The 22,920-nt window shown below is 41.7% G+C and overlaps 1 protein-coding gene across 4 annotated transcripts; it reads left to right on the plus strand.

The window, feature by feature from the left end:
- Positions 1 to 517: 517 nt before the first annotated feature.
- On the plus strand, positions 518 to 21,942 carry UGDH (UDP-glucose 6-dehydrogenase). 4 transcript variants are annotated; one of them, XM_077815737.1, is made up of 13 exons: positions 518 to 861; positions 1,086 to 1,174; positions 3,413 to 3,581; positions 6,160 to 6,261; positions 7,761 to 7,961; positions 8,068 to 8,265; positions 8,681 to 8,828; positions 10,453 to 10,547; positions 14,461 to 14,591; positions 15,430 to 15,563; positions 17,114 to 17,205; positions 17,287 to 17,397; positions 20,750 to 21,942. In XM_077815737.1, exons 3-13 carry the CDS (start codon positions 3,420 to 3,422, stop codon positions 20,858 to 20,860), a joined length of 1,485 nt encoding a protein of 494 aa, XP_077671863.1. In that variant the 5' UTR covers positions 518 to 861; positions 1,086 to 1,174; positions 3,413 to 3,419; the 3' UTR covers positions 20,861 to 21,942. The 4 variants fall into 4 exon arrangements, with proteins under 4 accessions (XP_077671863.1, XP_077671865.1, XP_077671862.1 ...); XM_077815739.1 differs by lacking the exon at positions 1,086 to 1,174 and having other exon boundaries at positions 20,750 to 20,870; positions 21,018 to 21,942; XM_077815736.1 differs by lacking the exon at positions 1,086 to 1,174.
- Positions 21,943 to 22,920: the final 978 nt, after the last annotated feature.

A 22,920-nucleotide genomic window follows, 5' to 3' on the forward strand; every position in this document is an offset into this window, starting at 1 on the left:
TGTACTTACATTTCAGTGTATAGTATATAGAGCAGTATAAAAAGTCATTGTCTAAAATTTTAATTTGTACGGTCTTTTTATGGAGCCTGTTGTAAAACTAGGCAAATAGCTAGATGAGCTGATGTACCCCTTAGAAGACCTCTTCCTACCCCCAAGGGTACACGTACCCTGATTGAGAACCACTGTTTTAAGCAGTAATTGGAATGGTTTGGGGCCACCATGGCTATTCGGACCCAGAAAGGCCACCCCCGCAGCGGCCGTCCCGGGCCCCGAGAGGGGCTAGCTGGGAGCTGCTCAAGACTGAAATCCGCTTGCAGCCACCGCTGACTCCAGCCGCCTGTGAGCGCTGCTGAGCCAGCCCGAGAGGCAGGGAGCGGGCCCAGCACAGAGGCCTCTGTGTCGGAGGCAGCTGAGGGCTAGGACCCAGCAGCGGAGGCAGGCCCCGCTGTAGCGCGGGAGGCGGAGCTGTTGGCCCAAGGCCGCCGGGGAAGCGAGGCAGAGAAGCGCAGGAGTCACCTCCTGCCCCTCTCCCCTCCAGCCAGCTGGGCCCGGGGATCCTGCTGCTCCTCGCCCGCCGCCTCAGCCGCTGCTGAGCTGTCCTGCCGGCATTCGCTGCTGCGGCGGCTGGGCGGGACGCGGGGGAAGAGACCCCAGGCTCCCTGCCGCCGGCCCCAGGCTGGGCGGGGCTCAGCCCGGCCCCCTCCCGCGGGAAGGGACTCCTTAAATAGCGGCTGAAGTCTGGCTGCTGCCCGGCCAGGCGCCTCTCCCCGCCCCGCCACCAGCCCTCGCTCCGGCTGCATCTTCACCTCCCGCTCCGAGGGACTTGGGAGCGTCGGGATCCCCGGCCGCAGGGTTCGCGCTGTATGTATCCCTGCCTTGTAGGGGCGGGATTTTCCTCCCTCTTCCTCCTCTCCAGCCCTCCGAGCCCCAGCGCGCTCGAGATCGGCTTCCTTTGCGCCCTGAGCACGGTTCATCCCATATAGGTTGGGTCATCTCAAACAGCAGGACAAAGGGCTGGGTAGGGACCCTTCCTGGCTTGGCCCGGGGAGCATGGACGAGAGGGGCTCTCTCTGATTTCTGTGTAGGTTACTGTGCCGTTGGTGGTGGTTTTCCTGCCCCTTTTTCTGCCCTTTTGCTTCCTGGGATCAGAAGCACCCAGTGAACTTCCACCCAGGTCTGTGGCTTTGCCTGAGTCTTGCTTTGTCCAATTCTTTCAATGACTGTTCCATTCCTTTAAAAGCTTTCGCAATATCCGCTCTCTACAAGGCTGCCCACAAGAACGTGACGTGTTAGTATAATGCTGGCTTGTGACTTTTGAGTCTAAATCTGTTATGCTGTTTCTTTTTAAAAATCTTTTTCTATAACCACATTTTCTCATCTGTTGTTGAAATTGTATATGCCTAGAATGTAGCCCTGCTCGCGCTAAAGACTGAAGTTCTCTTTCTGTTCACAGATGACATATAGGATACAGCGTGAGCAATAGCATTCACTGCAAGCTTTCCCTATCCTGTCCTAGAAGAAAGCGTAGTGCTAAGACCCATTCAGTGATCTCTCTACTGAGATGGCTAAGAAGGGTGCCGGCTAGCATTCACCTTATTGTAACATTTCACGTTTTTGCAGGGGTGGGTTACCCTACCCTTGTCTAGAATGCAAACTACCAAAAGTGATGTAATAGTTATTAAAATAACTAGTGATTGATAGAAGCCTCTTTTGTCAGCAGTGAGCCAAGTTTAGCTAAAAAGGAAATAGTATAATCGTGTTAATAGTGTACTAAGAATTCTTGCCTCTCTAGAGTCAATTTATTGTATATACAGTAATACTTGAGTATATTTTGGGGAGCGGGAGGAAAGAGGAAGGCAATCTCTTCTGCTATAGTAAAAGTAATATGATGACCTGGAAAATGACTGATAGTTATCTCCAGTGAGATTTATGAATTGTAAAACACAAGGGGAAATAGAGCTGAATCCTGTCATGATTACAGTGATCCTAAAATACTGAGACAACATGATCGGTATAATTGTGTAGTTTTAAGGGCTCAGCGCTGGCTCCTATGAAAATCAGTGGCTAAACACCTACTAATTTAAATGGGAGAAGGATCCGGACTTATTGTCCATTGTGTTCAAAGAAAGGTGTGATAGACACACTTCAGAAATTTCTAAAAATGAATAAATTAATGAGTTGTGGAAGAAAAGGGGGCTAATTGTGAGACATCCCTCATCAAAATATAAGCTATATCAACATTATTTCTAAAATTAATTTTGATAGCATACAACTAAGTCTTTAGTTAAGTCACTGTTCAGCATGGTTGATCTGGTAGCTGTGTTTGGTTTAATAAGTTTTCAAAACTTTGTAAGCATTTATCTTTTCCATGGTCCAGCCACTGAAGTGGCTGAGCACTCTCTAGTCCCAAAGACTTCATTGAGAGGTTGCTCAGTACCAGACAGAGTAGGAACTCTGGTGATTAATTTTGAGATTCGTTACTGTTTGGCTAGCAGTAAGTGGTTTATCATGATTTAACATTGATGAAACTAATTAAAATTCATCACTTCATCGGATACATTCAGTGGAAAATACAGTGGGGAGATTTATATACACAGAGAACATGAAACACAAACTGGATACAATTAACTTAGGCTTGAATAGAGACTGGGAGTGGATGGGTCATTACACAAAGTAAAACTATTTCCCCATGTTTATCCCCCCCGCCCCCCCTGTTCGTCAGACGTTCTTGTCAACCGCTGGAAATGGCCCACCTTGATTATCACTACAAAAGGTTTTCTCCCCCCACCCTCCCTTGCTGGTATTAGCTCACCTTAAGTGATCACTCTCCTTACAGTGTGTATGGTAACACCCATTGTTTCATGTTCTCTGTGTATATAAATCTCCGCACTGTATTTTCCACTGCATGCATCCGATGAAGTGAGCTGTAGCCCACGAAACCTTATGCTCAAATAAATTTGTTAGTCTCTAAGATGCCACAAGTACTCCGTTCTTTTTATTATTAAAAGGTAGACTCAATTTACACTTTAGACCATGCAATACTAGTTTTTCTGTTAAACAGGAATGATCTTTGTTTGTCATATTTTTAGTTCCTGTTTTAAGATGGCCATGGAAAATAGTTAGCATTTTTCTAATGATCTATGTATGTCTCATTACAAAGATGCTATCAGAATTTCCCTAGCTAGTATAGCTAGGATTTAAGTGTTCCTGGAGACAAGAGACTAACTAGCTAATTTCAATGGCTGCTCAATTGGGATGCTCTTTTTATAATTATACTAAGTATGTAAGGAAATGTTTCTGATTGACTATGGTAGCATAAAGGAGACTATCTGTGGCTTTTACTGTTTGAATTACTGTATAATGACCTTGCCTCTTTTTTCTCTCTTTCCCTCTCCATCCCCTTCTCCACTAGAGTAACCATGTTTGAAATTAAGAAAATCTGCTGTATTGGTGCAGGCTATGTTGGTGGGCCAACGTGTAGTGTCATTGCACATATGTGCCCTAAAATCAAGGTTACAGTTGTTGACGTTAATGAAGCTAGAATCAATGCCTGGAACTCTGATACACTTCCAATTTATGAGGTAAACTTGTGTTTATTATAGCATTTCTGTCTTTAATATAAAGTATTTGCCTCTGCTCATACAGTCCCCCCCTCTGCCCGGCTTTGACTCCTAATGGCTGTTCTAGGAACATCAAAATTACATGCCTCATTCAAAAAGAATGCTTCTTCAACAACTATATATTAAGCATGTGCGGTAAACAAGGGTTTGAAATGACCAGTGGCTTCCATGAACTTACTGCTGTCAGATGCTGGAGCGTGTTTCAGAGATGATTGACTTAGGCCTTGTGCATCCTGGTCAGGAAAAAATGTTTACTGTATCCAGTAAATCATACAAAATCATGGTTCTTTTTGGGCCCTGTGTATACCACACTCTTATAGCTGAGTCAGCAGACCCAGTTATGACAAAATTTTCTCCTTTGTTACAACACAGTTCCAATATGTAATGTGAATGGCAATCTGTGTCCCAGGAAGATGCTTTGGACCACTGTGGTTAGGTTCCATCCACACTACAAATTGTAAGTCACGGGACAGCCAGCCATATTGTAGTTATGTCTCCTGGCTCTGTTGTAACTGTAATGCAGCTGAGCTCCTAGAAGGGAGAGAACAACTTTCCTGGTGGAGACCAGGCCTAACTGAGCTATTCGCTCCTGTGGAAACAGGCCATCAACATTTAAGGAGTCAGTTAAGAATTCACCACTTTTCCCTACACCATTGCAAATGGCTGTGAAATGGTGAATCAAACTTTCACCTAGCATACAGGTGATCTAGCAACATACAGGAAAATGAGAAACCATTGTGGGGCTCATTCAGCCACTCTTAAAGCGAGTAGTACCTCACTACACAAGCAGTTTTGTTGATTTTTGACTGGCATCAGGGTAGCAAAATCTGGTCCTATGCTAGTTGTTCACTGGAATTTGGTGTTTCTTAAAGTTAGGATTTTTGCTAGAGCTTTAGTCCTTCGTATGAGGAGTCAGCTTTTTTTAAACCTGAATGATACCCTGATGATCACCAGGGGTACCAAAAGCTTTTAAATTCCTAATCAGTAACACTTCACATCTTTGTTTTGTTTTTTTAGTTATAAAATAATTTTTCAGTAAGCCCATACACTAATTTCAATATCAGAGATCTGTTGATATGTAACATTATCATTGCTTTTTATACTACAAAAGGATTCCATTGTCTTGTATACAAATTACCATTTTTAGCACTTGATATTTTACAGGTTTTGCTCATTAAAGAGTAGCTCTCACCACCACCACCCCTTGTTGTTATAAGTAACAAAATTGACATGAAAATGTACTGACCCAGGGCTCAAGATATATCTGTCCACACTTTTTAATGGAAAAAGCGAATGTTTTTGCTCAACCCTCAAAAGCAAGGAAAGTAGAATTTTGAAAGTTTGCCTTACATTTTTCTTTTGGCCATAATAAGAGATAAGGCTTGTTTCTTGTCTTCTGATGTTACCTCTGATTTTTACCCTTCCTGTAATATCAAATACAGGACAAAGTTGGTCTGTTGACCTTTGTTTAAGAAAATCAAACTCTCATAGCCTTTGCCTCTTGTTTCTAGAGCTTGGTTAAAATTTACTAACAGTAAAATTTACAGCATTCAGATTAGTGAATAAGAATTTTGGGAAGAATTGAGTACAGATCTCAACATGGATGAGCAAATGTTTTGTTTTTTTATTAAAATTTAAACTGTTTGAGCAAATTAAAACACAGCTAGTCTCTTCATACCAGAAGCACATATGTTTCCCAGCAGGATGTCTATTGCTTACAAAGAGTACCCCAAAACCTCTCAGAATGAGTTCAGATAGTTGCAATTCTTGACCCCTGACACTTTGTGCTCCACCCCCTTCAACTGCTGTATTGGAAAATACAAGATAATCCTTTGGTTTCTACATGAGCAGTCTTTGTACCTGAATCCCAGCAAAAATCACAGCTGGAATGTTAGTCTTATTCATAATTGGGTTCTGGTGTTTGTTTGAAATGACTCAGGTTGTGTGGCAATGATTTTCTACTTGAGTTACTTTTTTATTTCGGTTAGTAAACAGTGAGAAAGCAGAAAATGTCTTTGTCTAGGTAAGGTGCAGCTTCCCTCCCTTCCCCCAAACTGAACCTTCACCTTGATGGCAGTTACTGAAAAAGGATCTTCTGTCATTCTTTTTATAGTACTTTCAGGAGAGTTTGTGATTCGGTTAAATTCACAATTCTTTACTATTTTATTTAGAATAGTGTCTTTAGTTTCTGTCAAATAATTAAAACATTTTTGTATGAAGTACTAATACACGGAGTTTGTCCAGGTGTATGAATAGCCAGAGGCCCCATGTAAGTGTGGGGAGGTGTTGGGAAAGCATCCCAGTGCTATGTTTCTGTGTAAGAGAGGGCTATAATTAGTTTGTACTCAGTATGGTCCTCTGTGAATCCACACAAGTTTTATTTTCTGACAGATCTGAAATAACTTTTAATAAAGATAAAATTAAAAAACTTGAAAACAAAATCTTTGTTGTACTTAAAGTTGTGTTCAGCCTGTTTGAGTATACTGTTACCTGTTTTAATCAAATGTTGACTATTAAATACTTTCCTGTTTCTCTGTAGCCAGGGCTAAAAGAAGTGGTAGAGTCCTGCCGAGAAAAGAATCTTTTCTTTTCCACCAGTATTGATGATGCCATTAGGGAGGCTGATTTGGTATTTATTTCTGTAAGTAGTTTCTTTTGCACTTTGATACTTATTATTATTATTATATTGCTGTGCTCAAATGTGTATGTGGCGGGGGTGTTTCAGTTTTTTTTTTTACATGTCCTTTATTTTGTTTGAAGAGGTGATGTAGTTTCAGGAGGCATAACAGACTTGTGCTGCATTGTGCGGGTTTTACCAGGCAGTTATGCTTAGCTTTCAGTGAGGATGATAAAACTCTTAACCTTCTTCCTTTGCTGTTATTTATCTCTCTCTATCAGTAAAGCACCCAACAAACTTTTGGACTCTATATATACAAATAATAAGCTTGTTACTTTACATAGCTGAGTATTTTCTAAAGACACAATACAAAATAAGGCCACAGTCTTATAACAGAATCCACTAGTGTGGACTTCTATTTGTAGCATTCCGCTGAAGTTGATGGGACTCGTGCAGAAATAAGAGTCCATTAGCAGGTTTCATTGCAGGATTGGCAATGAAAATTGTATAATACTTATCTGGATATAAAGAGTCTTTAATTTTTTTTTTCAGTACTTTTTAAAATTCAGTTAATTAGTGGAGAGGAGAAGACTGCAGCATTTTTTAAACACACATTTATGGCATTTTGCAGTGTTGAAAGTCATTTACTTAGTTCCATATCCAACAGAACTACATAATAACAAGCTCTGGGGCTGCAGGCCAGTTATTGTTCTATTCTTCAAGTACTTTACAGAGAGCTGTGATATTGGGAAGAGTCTTCTTCTCCTCCGTCCCCTGGGAGAATCTTCTGCATGAATCAGTAAAGTCTAATATTAATGCTATGAAATCACTGAATCAGTTATTGGATGACAGTCATTAATTCAGCTTGTAGATTGCCAGCTGAGTTCCTGTCCCTGGCTGGTAAAACATGCTGTCTTGTGTTTTAATTTCGATATTCTTGCCTTCAGTTTGTAACGAGAAGGACCCTCTATGTTCAGTTAAGTGAAATATTGCCCTACATTTGACACTTCCCCCCATCCTACTCAAGTACAGCAATTATCAGGAGCTCTGTGGCTGGTCTGCACTTAGCTTTTCCAGTCAGATGGTTTTGGGGGGTAGCCTCCCTACTATTCACATCAGAGTAGACGGAAATAAGGGGGAATTGAATCTTTGCATGTATTGTAGCTTGAGTTGGGGAGAAGACTAGAAATAGTTCTTTGTGGGTATGGGGAAGTAATTCTGAATAAACATTAGACTCTGCTGAAGCCTGCAGAGATGCTATGAATAATGCCCCTTGTGTAAATCCCATTTGACGATGAACAGAGTTTAGTGATATTTTTTTTACAACTTAGAATGAGTAATTGATAAGTCTGCTAGCTGTTCATTGATCTGGCAGCCAGTAACTGGCTGAATCAGTAGAAAAGAAGCTTTCCTGTCCTTAGAGTACAATCTCATGTATGCAGGAGTTCCTGTATCTTCAGACTTGTGAAAATTTTGTTAAGACTCTAATAACGTTTTTTTCCTTCCTGTGAATTTGTAACTAGGTTAACACCCCAACAAAGACCTATGGGATGGGAAAAGGCCGGGCAGCTGATCTGAAGTACATTGAAGCATGTGCTAGGCGGATTGTACAAAATTCAAATGGTTATAAGATTGTCACCGAGAAAAGCACAGTCCCAGTACGTGCAGCAGAGAGTATTCGTCGGATATTTGATGCCAATACAAAACCTAATTTGAATTTGCAGGTAAAAATCTAGAAGTTATGGACTAAAGTGTCTCCTCTCCCTCCGCCCCCCTGCCAAAAAATTCCTTGAGTTTTACTTTAAACTTTATTTTCCTGTCTGTTTGCAGGTATTGTCTAACCCAGAATTCCTAGCAGAAGGAACAGCTATCAAGGACCTAAAGAACCCCGACAGAGTGCTGATTGGTGGAGATGAGACTCCGGAAGGACAGAAGGCAGTCCATGCGCTATGTGCTGTGTATGAGCACTGGGTTCCTAAAGAAAAAATCCTCACAACCAATACTTGGTCATCTGAGCTTTCCAAACTGGTTCGTATCAGTTATGTTGCTATGTCAATCAACAACTTAAATACAAAATATCAGCACTGATATTACTAAGAATAATAAAAAGCTATAGCAGCTAGTTATCTGAATGCTTATAAGCGATTCCAGTATTGCATATCAAAATTGTTTGTTCACAACTTATTAGTTGGCTTTTCTGTATCAGAAAAGACCATATCCAAAATCAGTTATTTTGGGAATGAAATCATACATACTGGAAACAGCAGAAAATGGTAACATCAGCCAAAAACCAAATCTGTGTACACATTGAAATAGTCCCCCTCTTTTTAGCTGTACCAAACAAACAAACAAAAAAAATCAAACCACACCTCTCCACTGACTTACAGACACGTTATTTACAGGAGGGGAAACCAAATCTGTGGTGTTTGTCTTTTATTTACAGGCAGCTAATGCTTTCCTTGCCCAGAGAATCAGCAGCATTAACTCAATCAGTGCTCTGTGTGAAGCTACAGGAGCTGATGTTGAAGAGGTAGCAAGAGCCATTGGAATGGACCAAAGAATAGGAAATAAGTTTCTGAAGGCCAGTGTTGGTAAATGAAGAATCTTTTTCTCTGTTTAGACTTGGTAGGAGAACTGTCTCTATCCAGCACAATAGCTCAACTGGAAACATTTTAAAAATAAGTACTGGTATTCTGAAGTGACTGTTCAAAGCACAACATCGTACAAAAGACCTACTGTTGTGTTGTGGTTGATGTAGTGTTGTTTTTTGTGTTTTGGTTTTTTTAATTCTTTAATGAAAGAGATTAAGGATTCAGATTGTCCTCTGTAGAGTCTCACACTTCCAGTTGGCATGGACTAGCTAGAAAGTTACAATTTCATCCTTCTAGAGCATTCCCTACTGGGTGGTTGATGGGTAGCTTTCTAGTTACTACATAGTTTGTCTACAGTCTAGTCAGCAGAGTGAATTCAGTTATCCAGACTTTGGTATTGCAGACTGAAATATGATAGGGAAAGCTATCAGAATGCAAATTCTACAGCCCCAGTCTGACTGGCCAGATATCCTGAGGCTCTGCCTTGGGGACATGAAACTTCATGGAGCATGTCCATTAGTTGGGTCAGTGGAAAAAGATGCAACCCTATTCACATGGCTACAATCTCCATAGTAAAAATATTTAATTTTTAAGATTACTTTTACCAAATGTTGTCTTTTCCACAAATGTTTATATTAGAGGAATGGCAAGTAGCAAAATCTGTTATCCAAAATATGCCCATTTTTCAGATACCTACCTCTTTGGCTTGGTAGAGGGGAGTCTGAGAGTTCTGGATCCTGCCACTCATTATCTAAACCCCTCATCAGCTTTTTGTTCTTCTTTGGCTCCTGACTATGATAGTGAGTGAGAATCCAGAACCCTTTTAAGACTAGTTTAAATCTAATCTCTGGGTAGTGATCCTTTGGGGAAGAAGCAGCAGGTCTGTTGAGGTCAGTGGCAAAACTGAGAGGATTTTAGGTCCTATGAGCTGCTAAAGTAAATAGGATTGAGGAACAGGATTTGGAAGAATCCTAGGAGGTTAGTTCAAAAGACTGGCAGACCGTCCCTGAAAAACTATTTTTGATATCTTGGTCAATAAATGCCAAACTTCAGGGGCTGTGGAGTGCCATTTTAAAGTGTGTATGTCTTGTGGAGGGGCATAGATTTACTCTTCTCCTCACCTGACTCGCACCCCTGGCCCTTGAGCCCCTATACCCATACCCTCCTAGGAGCCTCAGCCTTGGAGGGGACCCCTTTACCATCCCCTCGCTACTAGCAAGCCTCACCCTCTGGTGATGGGACTGTCCCACTTCCCAGCTGGTCACTGATGTTGAGAGGAGCCTCTGTGGTTTCGGCAGCCAGTAGATGGGGGCATGGCAGAGTGTATGCTGTGCATGCAGAGCAGGATCCAGGTGTAGGCCACAATGTGCTCCCAGCCATGATATGTGTGGCTGCTAGTTTCAAGATCAGTGCACACACAGCCACAGGTGCACACAGCAAAAAAATCTGGCAAATTACATCTCTTGACCAGTAACCAGTAAGAGTAGAGAAACTGGCCAGGCCTGTCAAAAAGTGGCCTCCATCAGCTCCCTGACGTATTCCAGACATAAAGTACATATTGCTAAGTACACTAATCTTTTACTGATGAAGACCATCTGTTGAGTAACCATTTCCTTTCTTTCAGGATTTGGTGGTAGCTGTTTTCAGAAGGATGTTCTAAATTTAGTGTACCTTTGTGAGGCTCTGAACTTGCCTGAAGTAGCTCGCTATTGGCAACAGGTATGAGTCCATTCACTAGTGTAAAACTTATTCAAACAGGGCACGTCACTGTTACCTCTGTAATGAGCCAGTAATTCTTCAGCTTGTAACTTTTCAGCATTGTCTGTGGCAAATTATCGTTTATCCTTCAGTCTGATTGGAACTGAAAATAAAATATACCCTTAACTATCGAGGTAATAAATATTTATTAATAAATACTTTGTATAGCACCTTCCACCTGAGGTTAATAGGATGCTTTACAAATGTAATGAATGAGGATTCATCACCCCTTCAGGGTGGGCATTACTATCCCTATATTACATGGAGGGTGTAAATCCAAGGTGTCATCTCAGGCAGACCCATCCAGGCTAGCTTTACGTGTGCTACCATAGCTAAAAATAGCAATGTTGATGTGCTGGCTTAGGGTAACCCAGGGTTCTGGGTGGGCTTGTACAGCCTGCACTGCTGCAGCTCCACTGTTGTTTTTAGCCATTGTGCCACAAGTAAAGCTAATGTGGCTGTGTCTATGAAACTGCAATCACACCTCAGATTGCAGTGTAGTTGTAACCCCTCTGTGCCTTTGGTAAATGACTTGACCAGCACAACACAGAAAGTTACAGAGCTGGGAACAGAACCCGGGTCTCCTGACTCCATGTCTGTTCTTTAACCACAATCTAGCCTCCTTGTCTCAGTCTAGCATTAATGAAGGCAACTTATTTTAATACACTTTCAAATAACTCTAAAGTTTTTATGGAAAACCCACAAGAACCCATGTGCTGATTCCAACACTTTGCTGCTGATAACATTGTAAAGACCCTCACTAGCCAATTACTTGATTAAGCAAAAGACTAACATATGGGCTGTCAGGTATCCATTTGGATAGTGCATTGTGTTATCATGTGAGAACATTTCTAGCTCCACTACTAGTGCTCTGATTTTGTGTGTATGTACTGTAGCCTGGGTGCTACAGAACATCACAGGTAAAGAAGGCATTGTCTTGTCATTATCCTGAGTATGTGAAACTGCAGGAGTTAACCACATTAGCTGGATGATTTTAAGATGAGGAATAGCAATGACATGAACATTAAGCATCAAGCTGAGAAGAAAGAGACAAATTTACACTTATTGTTTCAGCCTGTCTGGCTCTAAGATCAAGATAAGACAATCAGGTTTCATTCTGACAAAGAAGGAATAGAAACTTTAAAAAAAGTTTAGAGTTGCATTGGTGCAAACTAAGGTGTTACTTTAAACTGGTATAAACCTTCATGTGGACATATAGGGGCTGATCTACAAACTTTTTGTAGGGTTTTAAATATATCTGTTTTAGAAACAGACGTAGGCCTGGTCTACACTAAAAAGATAGGTCAACCCAGCTATGTTGCTCAGGGTCATGAAAAATCCACAGCCCTGAGGTGTGTAGTTAAGCTAATCTAACCTTTGGGGTAGACAGCACTGGGTCAATAGAAAAATTCTTCCATTGACCTAGCTACCACTTCTCCGGGAGGTGGATTATGTACACCAGTGGGAGAACCCCATTGTAGTGTTTCATGTGTAGACAATCCCATAGTGAGTGGAAGCCCCTAGTGTGGGCAAACTTTTTGGCCTGAGGGCCACATTGGGATGCAAAACTGTATGGAGGGAGCGTATCAAGTTGCAGTGGGGGAGGTTTAGGTTGGATATTAGGAAAAACTTTTTCACTAGGAGGGTGGTGAAACACTGGAATGCGTTACCTAGGGAGGTGGTAGAATCTCCTTCCTTAGAAGTTTTTAAGGTCAGGCTTGACAAAGCCCTGGCTGGGATGATTTAATTGGGGATTGGTCCTGCTTTGAGCAGGGGGTTGGACTAGATGACCTCCTGAGATCCCTTCCAACCCTGATTATTCTATGATTCTATGAGGGCCGGGTAGGGAAGGCTGTGCCCCCCACAGCCTGCCCCCTATCCACCCACTCCCACTTCCCGTCCCTTGACTGCCTGCCTCAGAACCATCCAACCCCCCTTCTCCTTGTCCCCTGACCCCCCCCCCCCCGGACCCCCTACCCCAAACTGCTCCCCCTGGGATCCCACCCCCTATCCAGCCCCCCTTGCTCCCTGTGCCCTGACTGCCCCTACTCAGAACTTCCACCCCATTGAACCGCTCCCTGTTCCCTGTCCCATGACTGCCCCCTGGGACCCCCTGACCCATATCCAACAACTCTGCAGCCGCCGCCTTACCATACCCCTCAGAGCAGCAGGAGCTCGCAGCCCCGCTGCCCGGCGTAGGTACAGGGGAGGGGGGGACAGCAGGGGAGGGGCCAGGGACTAGCCTTCCCAGCCAGGGGCTCAAGGGCCGGGCAGGATGGTCCCGCGGGATGTAGTGTGCCCACCTGTGAGCTATACCAATAAAAGGTGTGGTTTATATTGATTTAACTTAAATTGATTAGGGACGGGTTTAAGATACACCAGAATAAACTGCTCTTAATTTAATTTGTGTCCACATCGTTGTTTGCATTGGTTTAATTAAATTGGTTTAAATAAGCCATACAAGTTTGTGTGTAGACAAGGCTTTAGATTCTGGAGGATACAGTCAATTCTGTAGGGATAAGGCCCAGATGAGATCGTCGAAGATATTTAGGCACTGAACTTCCATTGGGCCTAAAACATTAATCTTAAACCCTCCTCTTAAGTGCTTTTCTGCTACCTTGCCACCTCATTTCTTCCCCTGGAGCAAAGAGTAATTTACACACCAAGTATAGAAAACCAAATCAGTGCAAGTGACATTATTTTACCACTAACATCCATTTTCTGAGCAACTTATACCTGATGTGGGCCATATGCTACTGTTCACATCACTGCTAAGTGTAATTTTGTTCATTGCAATGAGAATGTGCTCATGTTCAGAGTCACAGAGGAGACTAGCCTACATTATCTGAGGTATGTATGCCTTTGACCAAACAATCTTTGGGAATACCTGGCTTTCTTACTTGGTCATTGGAGGCAATGGTCTTAAAAAGACTAGGGATCAAGGGCTAAAATGTTGGGGGAAGGGGCAAAAACCAGCAGCTCAACTACAGAGGTAGATAGTAACCTACATATGGCCTCCAAGCCTTTCTCAAAGAGAAGTATTTTTATCATTAAAGTGCATCACTACCACTTACATCCATGCCAGTCTTTGTGTATTGACATGTTATGGTATGCACTAAACTGGTACTAAAACTGCCTGACTGTTGTATAAAATAGATGTACTACATAATATATATTCACAAACCTAGAGGGAAGTGTAGTTTTTGCTGTAGTCTGCTGGCATAATGCTGTTATTTTCTAAGATCATTTTCTCCCTGAAATTTACCACAATGTTCACTCCTATTGTTGTTGCTATCCATGTCTTGGCCTAGAATAGCGAGCTGTGCTTGTGTGGTTGGTTTTTTGTTTTGTTTTGGGGGGGGGGGAGGGGAGGAAGGGGGAGGTTTGGTTAAACTACATTGCGCAGAAACTACATTGTACATTAAGATCTGGGGAAAGCTTCCACACAAGGAGCCATGGAGCAACACCTAAAGTTAGGACAAAATTTTCCAAGACCCTTTCTTAAGCAAATGTTCTCTGGAAGTTTTACTAATAAGGACAGCAAAATTTGATTCTTGGTAGTTTTCGAATGTTAAATCAATTGAAAGCATCCACTGACTTCAATGGGATCAGGATCAAGACTGCTTTTTCTGCTCCTGTGATTAAAAAAAGCTGGATCAGTCCTTCAGTTACTCATATTTTACCTATTAAAAATAGAAATTGCAACCATATTAATATTTAAAACATGTACATCTGCCTAGTTCAGTTTTAACTGAGTGCTTTTATCAGGAGCAAAGGCTTATCAGTGGCACTCTTTTCCCCAGTAACTATTAACACTGCATTTCTTTGATCAAGTGTAACCTCATTCGTATGACCGTATTCTGCATAATTTCAGGTGATAGACATGAATGATTACCAGAGAAGGAGATTTGCTTCCCGTATTATTGACAGCTTGTTTAACACAGTCACTGACAAGAAGATTGCTATTCTAGGATTTGCATTCAAAAAGGATACAGGAGATACAAGGTGACAAAATGCATGAAACTAATTAACGCTGTCATAAGGCATGCTGGAAGACTTATCTAATCTTGCGCTCCATCTACACAGCTAAAACAACTGTTTACCACCATTTCAACTGTGTAGATGGGGAAGAGGATCAAATAGATGCCCATCAACCTGTTGTGGCTGAAATGTGATCGGGGGGCACCTGAGGCCAGTGGCTGCAGCTGCTGGGGGTTGCAGCCCAGCTGCTCCGGTCGCGCTACCCAGGGCTGCTCCGGCCGGCGAGAACTCCAGTTGCTGGCTGCAGAGCCAGCTGCTTGGGCAGCCCTAGGGTCAACCATACTGGCCCCTGCAGAAGTCACGGAGGGTACAGAAAGTCACGGAATCCGTGACATATATGGAGCCCTACTCATAACTACTCAGAACCATAATGCAGGAGTTTTCTGCTGAGTCACCCTAAACTCAGATGCTAGAGTTCTGTATTCACAGGCAGGGAATCTACCACCCTGTTACACCTCACTGAGTGTGGTTTTTGGCCCCATTCAGACTACTTGGCCAAATTACACATTAAATTGTGACTGAACCAGATTATAGTAATAGATTTTAAAAAATATTTTTAAACATTGTAAATGAGGGCTGGCTTTCTTTGGTGGCTGCGACTAAAATTCTATTTTTGTTTTCATGTTTTTACTGATGATTTACTTTCCTACTGTCGAGTGTTATCCTGGAATTACATACAATAATTTCAGTTTGAAAGCTTTGGCACTGCACATTTCTGAGTATTTGTTCATGTTGTTGTTCTAAATAAATCTAAATGTGTTTGTCTGAAGACTTCCATTAACTGGCTGACTTATTTTCTTAGAGAGTCTTCCAGTATTTACATCAGCAAGTATTTAATGGATGAAGGAGCAAAACTCCATATATATGACCCTAAAGTACCAAGGGAACAGATCATCCTGGATCTCTCACACCCAGGTGTCTCAGAAGATGACCAAGGTGAGGGAATTTTGCTTCTCATAAATTCTATCCTTCTGCTGTGTGTCACCATTAGAATCCATCCAGTGCTCTTGAAATTGCTTTCAGCATGTCAGACATGGATGCTCAGTTCAGTTAAATTATTAAATCAGGGGTTTGCCTCAGTTTAAAAAAAAAATTGACAGTGACCCTTTTTATTTCATTCTTCATAGCTTCTAAAATGCTTGCATGTGTGAAAGTTACTTCTGTGCCAATCTGTCCCCTTTGAGACATTAATTTTGAAGCTGTGTAAAGAGTGTCTCCTTCAATTCAAAAAGAATGTGGGAAAGGGGAGTGAGGGAGGAAGAAGACTAGTGTCATTCGACCAGCTCCTTCTCCCCTTCCAGGTTCCTAACTGGTACCTGTTCCACAGGTGCCAAGTTTTGTTGGTGTCGGTGGGTGCTTGTGCTGCCCTGACTTCGCCCCCTCCCTGCCTCTATTGGATCCCTCCCCAAATCCCCTCCCTGGCCCTGCCTCTTCCCCAAGCACATGGCGTTCTCCCCACTCCCTCCCAGGCTTGCCGTGTGAAACAGCTGTTTCGCAGCGCAAGCGCTGGGAGGGACAGGGGAGAAGCAGGACACGTTGGCCCGCTCAGGGGAGGAGGTCGAGGTGAGCTGGGGTGGGGCGGGGCGGGGAGCTGCCGGTGGGTGCTCCGCACCTACCAGTTTTTCCCCGTGGGTGCGCCAGCCCTGGAGCACCCACGGAGTCGGCACCTACGACCTATTCAGTCTTGTGCCTGGCTAGTCCAGAGAAGAACTCACTATAATTTTCTGGAAGCTAATTCCATAGGCTGTTGGGGGTTGTAGTAAAACGCATTCATGCTAGGAGCACTTTGCTACTATATTATACTGGTATAGCTATACTAACAAAACGCTCCTAGTGTAGACTTGGTCTAAGTCTGTAATGCCATAATTCTAGAATGCCCTAACAGAAAATAAAGACTAAAGAGAGGAGTGGGGACACACAGAGACTCTGGTACTGGGGACAAGAGGAGATGGGGGGGCACACAGAGACCCTGGCATGAAGAAAGAGGGGGGATGGTACACAGGGAGCTTAAGAAGGAATGCATGCAGCCTCCTGGTATGTGCAGTGAGCTCAGCTAACAGAAGCCATGTAGTGTGTACGCAGTATTAAATAGTAAATGTGCATGGAGTGTTTTGAAAAGCACTGTGCTGCTATTATCACTACTCAATAATGATTATTTTACAATGAGCTCTATCCATGTCTGGATCTGGATTTGTTGGATAATTACTTCTAATTCCTTAGTGAATCTGCAACAAAACTTTCAAACTTCGGTGCCTAACCTAGACATTCAAGTAAGTGCCCTGACCTTACAGAGATGTTGAATACCCACTGCTGCTGTTGCCTTCAGTGGCTCTAGGACCTTTAGATAAGGGAAAACTCTTCAGGTGTTGTTGACATTGAAAGTTTGTGTTTGAGTAGGGCTATCAGGGAAATTGTCCTACCAGGATATGAGAATGCTGCCAGGAAACAGGGAAGCATAATGCTTCATTTTCACTTTTTTGTTACAGTGTCTCGTCTGGTCACTATTAGTAAAGATCCATATGAAGCCTGTGATGGAGCTCATGCCTTGGTTATCTGCACTGAGTGGGACATGTTTAAGGTAAAAATAATACCTTTAAAAAACAGGGAAAAAATTAAGAGGAATTCTGACACTTATGCAAATTCTGTGGGTCATTTACAGGAGCTGGATTATGAGTGCATTCACAAAAAAATGCTGAAACCAGCTTTCATCTTTGATGGTAGGAGGGTTCTTGATGATCTTCATAATGAGCTACAAGTCATAGGCTTCCAGGTAACTAGCTGTTTTCCTTTTGGAGAAGTATGGTTGAATCACTAGAAGAATCTAGTGTGTGAGTTTAATATCTTGCTTTAGAGTTAACCTGTAAAGGTTCTTTTACTAAGCCCTTCTCTGATAGCACTTTTCCTACAGTACAGCTCTGGTTGTAAACTGATACTGCTTTTAAAATCCAAGCCACATCAGGCTGTTCCATCAACATTCAGTAACATAGACAAATGAGTTTACTAGACATAGCTTTACTAGACATAGGCTTTGTCTACACTAGCACTGTCATCAGCAAAACTTTTGTCAGTCAGGGGTGTGAAAAAAAACACACCCCACCTCCCCCGACCAATATAAGTTTCACCGACAAATGTGCCTGTGCGGACAGCGCTATGTCAGCAGGAGACACTTTCCTGGCATCATGGTTCCCGCCGCTCGTTGCGGGTGGTTTAATTACTACACAGGAGACCTTAGAGTGACACAGCGGTATAGCTGTGGAGCTGTAAGGCCCTAGTGCAGACATGACCATAGCTGCTGTTCTGGCTGCATCAGAATGACGAATATTAAAATTTGAGTGAATGATCTCCTGACACAAGTATTTCATCACGTCAAGGCTCAATTAAATTCTGAATAAAACATAGAAACAAAATTAGACAGGCATTCATAACGGAATGTTACCTTCAGCATTTACTAAAATGTAAAAATCTGAAATAGTTGTCTAAATACTACTAAATTCTGAAAGAAATTGTACTAGTACACTAGATAGTACTAGTGTACTAGTACACTAGATAGTTTGAAAGCTGGAATTATCCATCATTGAGGTCTCTATCTAGCACATTGCTATTTGGTCCACTTTTTATCATGTGGCTTGGAGAATCAACTATTGTTTGTGTGTGCCCATCTTTAGTGGTTAGCTTTACTAAGCTAAGCCACAGATGAGTTCTTGTTCAAGAGGGGAAGATGCACCTCTAATTATTCAATGGTTGGGTCTCTAATCTAGTCCACTCTTGAGCAGAATTATTTGGGCCTAATTCTCTTCTTACACCAGTGTAGATTGGGAAAAATTATGTTGAAGTCTATGGAATTAAATGGGTGTAAGTGAGAGGCAAATCAGGCTCATCAGATGGAAATGACGATGCCTGGTTTTTGTATACACAAGCTTCCTGATCAGTTTGTTTGGCTAGTAAAAACAAGTTGGAAACTCTTAGCCTTACAGGGTTACCTTGTTGTTTTTTAAAAAAAGCCAAGCACCATTATTCTTGTGTTTACAGTAGGTCAAGTGATTTTAAAAAATTAACTGCGATTAATTGCATTGTTAAACAATAACGGAATACCATTTATTTAAATATTTTTGGATGTTTAACATTTTCAAAGATATTGATTACAGTTACAACACAGAATACAAGTGTACAGTGCTTACTTTATATTTTTTATTACAAATATTTGCACTGTAAAAAACAAAAGAAATAGTAAAATAAAACAATATAAAACTTTAGAGCCTGCAAGTCCACTCCGTCCTACTTCAGCCAATCGCTCAGACAAACACACTTGGCTATAATTTGCAGGCGATAATGCTGCCTGCTTCTTGTTTACAATGTCACTTGAAAGTGAGAACAGGGATTTGCATGGCACTGTCGTAGCCAGCGTCACAAGATATTTACGTGCCAGATGCGCGTAAAGATTCATATGTCCCTTCGTCTTCAACCACCATTCCATAGGACTTGCCTCCATGCTGATGATGGGTTCTGCTCAATAACGATCCGAAGCAGAGCAGACTGATGCATGTTCATTTTCATCAGCTGAGTCAGATGCCACCACCAAAAGGTTGATTTTCTTTTTTGGTGGTTCGGGTTCTGTAGTTTCCTCATCTGAGTGTTGCTCTTTTAAGACTTCTGAAAACATGCTCCACACATCGTCCCTCTCAGATTTTGGAAGGCATTCTGATTCTTAAACCTTGGGTCAAGTGCTGTAGCTATTTTAGAAATCTCACATCGGTATCTTCTTTGCGTTTTGACAAATCTGCTGTGAAAGTGTTCTTAAAACAAACATGTGCTGGGTCATCGTCCGAGATAGCTATAACATGAAATATATGGCAGAATGTAAAACAGAGCCAAAGACATACAGTTCTCACCCAAGGAGTTCAGTCGCAAATTTAATTACCTCATTATTTTTTAATGAGCATCATAAGCATAGAAGCATATCCTCTGGAATGGTGGCCAAAGCATGAAGGGGCATATGAATGTTTAGCATATCTGGCACATAAATACCTTGCAATGCCAGCTACAAAAGTGCCATGCAAATGCCTGTTCTCACTTTCTGGTGACATTGTAAATAAAACGAGGGCAGCATTATCTCCCATAAATGTAAACAAACTTGTTTGTCTTCGCACTTGGCTGAACAAGAAGTAGGACAGAGTGGACTTGTAGGCTCTAAAGTTTTACATTGTTTTGTTTTTGAGAGCAGTTGTGTAACAAAAGAAAAATCTATCATAGAAGGTTAGGGTTGGAAGGGATCTCAGGAGGTCATCTAGTCCAACCCCCTGCTTGAAGCAGGACCAATCCCCAATTTTTGCCCCAGATCCCTAAATGGCCTCCTCAAGGATTGAGCTCACAACCCTGGGTTTAGCAGGCCAATGCTCAAACCACTGAGCTATCCCTCCCCCCAATGTATATATTTGTAAGTTGCACTTTCTTCATAAAGAGAGTGCAGTACAATACTTGTATGAGGTAATTGAAAAATACTATTTCTTTTATCATTTTAACAGTGCAAATATTTGTAATAAAAATAATATAAAGTGAACACTGTACACTTTGTATTCTGTGTTGTAATAAAAATCAATATATTTGAAAATGTAGGAAAACATCTGAAAATATTTAATAAATTTCAATTGGTTGTCCATTGTTTAACAGTGCGATTAATCGCAATTAATTTTTTTGAGTTAATCGAGTGAGTTAACTGTGAATAATTGACAGCCCTCGTTTAAAATTAAGATTTGAAATAAATCTTAAACTCTTAAAGCACCTACTTCATGTTCCTCCTGTAGGCAGTCCCATTGAAGTCAAATGAACATTCACTTGCCTAGCATTAAGCACATACCTAAATATTTCCAGGATTGAGGTATCTCTTTAAGAATTGTTACAGTAAAGGGCTTGTTTTGCATGTGCAAAGTGAGAGGTCGCTTTTAGTAGACAAACTTCGTTTTTGAATTAGAAATACAACCACTTAATGTGACTTTTATCCACCAAATGTATATAACAAGTGTAGGGAAAGCCCCAAGGTTACTGGTTCATAGATTCCTCACAGGCTGACAAGATTCTCTTTGCACAAGCTTTACATAGTATATTAATTTTCTTTCCTCTTCCAGATTGAAACAATTGGGAAGAAAGTGTCAGCAAAAAGAATTCCTTTTGCTTCTTCATGTGAAATTCCAAAGTTCAGCCTGCAGGACCCACCTGTCAAAAAACCCAGAGTATAAGTTTTACTAGGTACTGAAAGATCACAATGGACCAGTGTGAATTTTTTTAAAGAAGATATTGTTCTTAAACTGTAAATCAATTTTACATTCGACATGGTAGAACCCAAATTTTCTAATCTCTATTTTTGAAATAATGTGTTGTTTGTTTGTTTTTCAGTTATTGAAGACTGTACAGGCCTGAATGGCTTTAGTCATCAATTTTTTATGAACATTTACTTCAGACTGGGAACTTTTGCTTTTAGAAATATTCACAAGCTGCACTTTAAATTTTTTATAAATAACATAAAGGCCAAAAGTAATTAACAGAATTGTTCTTGCTTTGATTCAGGAATATGTGGTGCTCAGTAATGTCATTGGCCTTGCTGAAGATTTTAATTCGACTCTGGGGTAATTTTGTTGTCTTAGATGCCTGATCTAACTCACATAAAAATCAGTGGAAAGATTCTAATTGACTTTAATCAGAGTTGGACTGAGCTATTAAATAGAATATTGATCTGGTTTTAACAATGAGGCCCCAATCCTAATTGGGACTGCTGGGCACTGATGCAATATAAATGTTTAGTAATGATGTCAGGGAGCTAGATCCATGTCTGCCATTAATTCTGTGACCGTTCTGAAGTGGGTTTGCAACAACAGTCTGACTTACCAGCTATGTCCTTAATGATTCCGTGGTCTTGGCTCTGTTATACATACCATATAGCATCTGTTGTCAGTTGTAAATTATGGATTTAATTAGACTTTTGGGGCCAAATTCTCCTCTGTTTCAGCATTGCCACCCCAGTGTCTTAAACAGTGAGAAGCATTTGGCCCTCCTGTTTTCTCCTCTTGCTTAGCACTGAGTAAAGTAAATATTTCTGTCCAAGATGATAGATACTCAGTGGTTCTCCCCTTCCTGCTACCATACATGAGCTGGAAACAGATGTTCTTCCCACTGAATCTGCAAGAATTTGCCTGTGACTTTTCATAAAGTAGTCCGCTTGCTACCTCACTCTGATTACCAGGAATAAGTCTTGTTTGTTTTGATATTTTTTGCTTTTATTTCTATTTTTCATTGTCCTAATAGGTCCGTGCTATTAAATACTTTTTAGTAATAAAGTCTGCATTCCATCTGTTTTGTGGGTTGTCAGCTTGGGGGCTGTGACCGACGATATTGTGAGCAGTTTTCAGGGAGCCCATGAGCCCTTCATTTTCGTTATGGCTAGAGGGGTTTGGAGGCCCCAAAACCCTAAGTAACATGAGCTCATGGGGTTGAAAAGTGCTTACATTCATAATTGCCAACACCTGGCAGTGTATATTCTGAAGGTGCAGTACAGAACAATGTGTTTATTGCTGTAAGCGTTTGGAGCATGTATTTCTATGGCAATAAGATTATGATAATCATTTAACACCTGAAACTTTACCCGAACATACTTAATTATCTGCAGTAAGAGCTAGAACCAGAAAGGGATTTAGGTGCCAAAGTCTAAAATTTAGATCCTCAAAACCCCTGCTCAGCTGCCTCCTTATCCTGTAGGTGCCTAAAGTCTGTAGGCACCTACATTTCTGCCATGGGCCATGTACGCAGCTGCCTAAGTCCTGATACCCAGGTGCCAGGCTCATGCCTAAGCCCCAGCAGGATCATCAAAAGAGGTATTGCCCCACCTATTGGGCCTGCAGGGACTGATCCAGTAGGGGTGCTCACAAGCTGCCTACTGGATCAGGGTCTGCACATAATGCAGGTGGTGGTGCCACTTATCCCCCATTTATAGCCTTTAGCCCAGTAGTTAAAGCACACGACCAGGATGTGGGAAATCCAGGGTCTCCCACCTCTCGGGTGAGTGCCCTAACTACTAGACTTTGGGGTACTGGGGGTGCAACGGGGGGTCTCTTAATCCACCGTTTAAGATCTTCTACTTGGCATGAAATAGTTAATAGTCCGTAGGCCAGGAGAAGAGTGAATAACCCTATAGGCCACTAGTAAGGGCACAAACCTGTGATGTGATGACTCAAGTCCCTGTTCCAATAACATCCCCATCCCCCCAAAAAAGGCACTTCTGAGCTGAAGGAGGTTGCCTCCCTCC

This window comes from Eretmochelys imbricata, chromosome 4, assembly GCF_965152235.1.
Source record: "Eretmochelys imbricata isolate rEreImb1 chromosome 4, rEreImb1.hap1, whole genome shotgun sequence".
Taxonomy (NCBI): domain Eukaryota; kingdom Metazoa; phylum Chordata; order Testudines; family Cheloniidae; genus Eretmochelys; species Eretmochelys imbricata.

Bases quoted from the DNA above. Each gene is read 5' to 3' on its own strand.
- UGDH (XM_077815737.1), top strand. From the start codon at position 3,420: ATGTTTGAAATTAAGAAAATCTGCTGTATTGGTGCAGGCTATGTTGGT. The intron at 8,829-10,452 runs GTAAATGAAGAA...CCTTTCTTTCAG, and splicing joins GTTTCTGAAGGCCAGTGTTG to GATTTGGTGGTAGCTGTTTT. The intron at 10,548-14,460 runs GTATGAGTCCAT...GCATAATTTCAG, and splicing joins TAGCTCGCTATTGGCAACAG to GTGATAGACATGAATGATTA.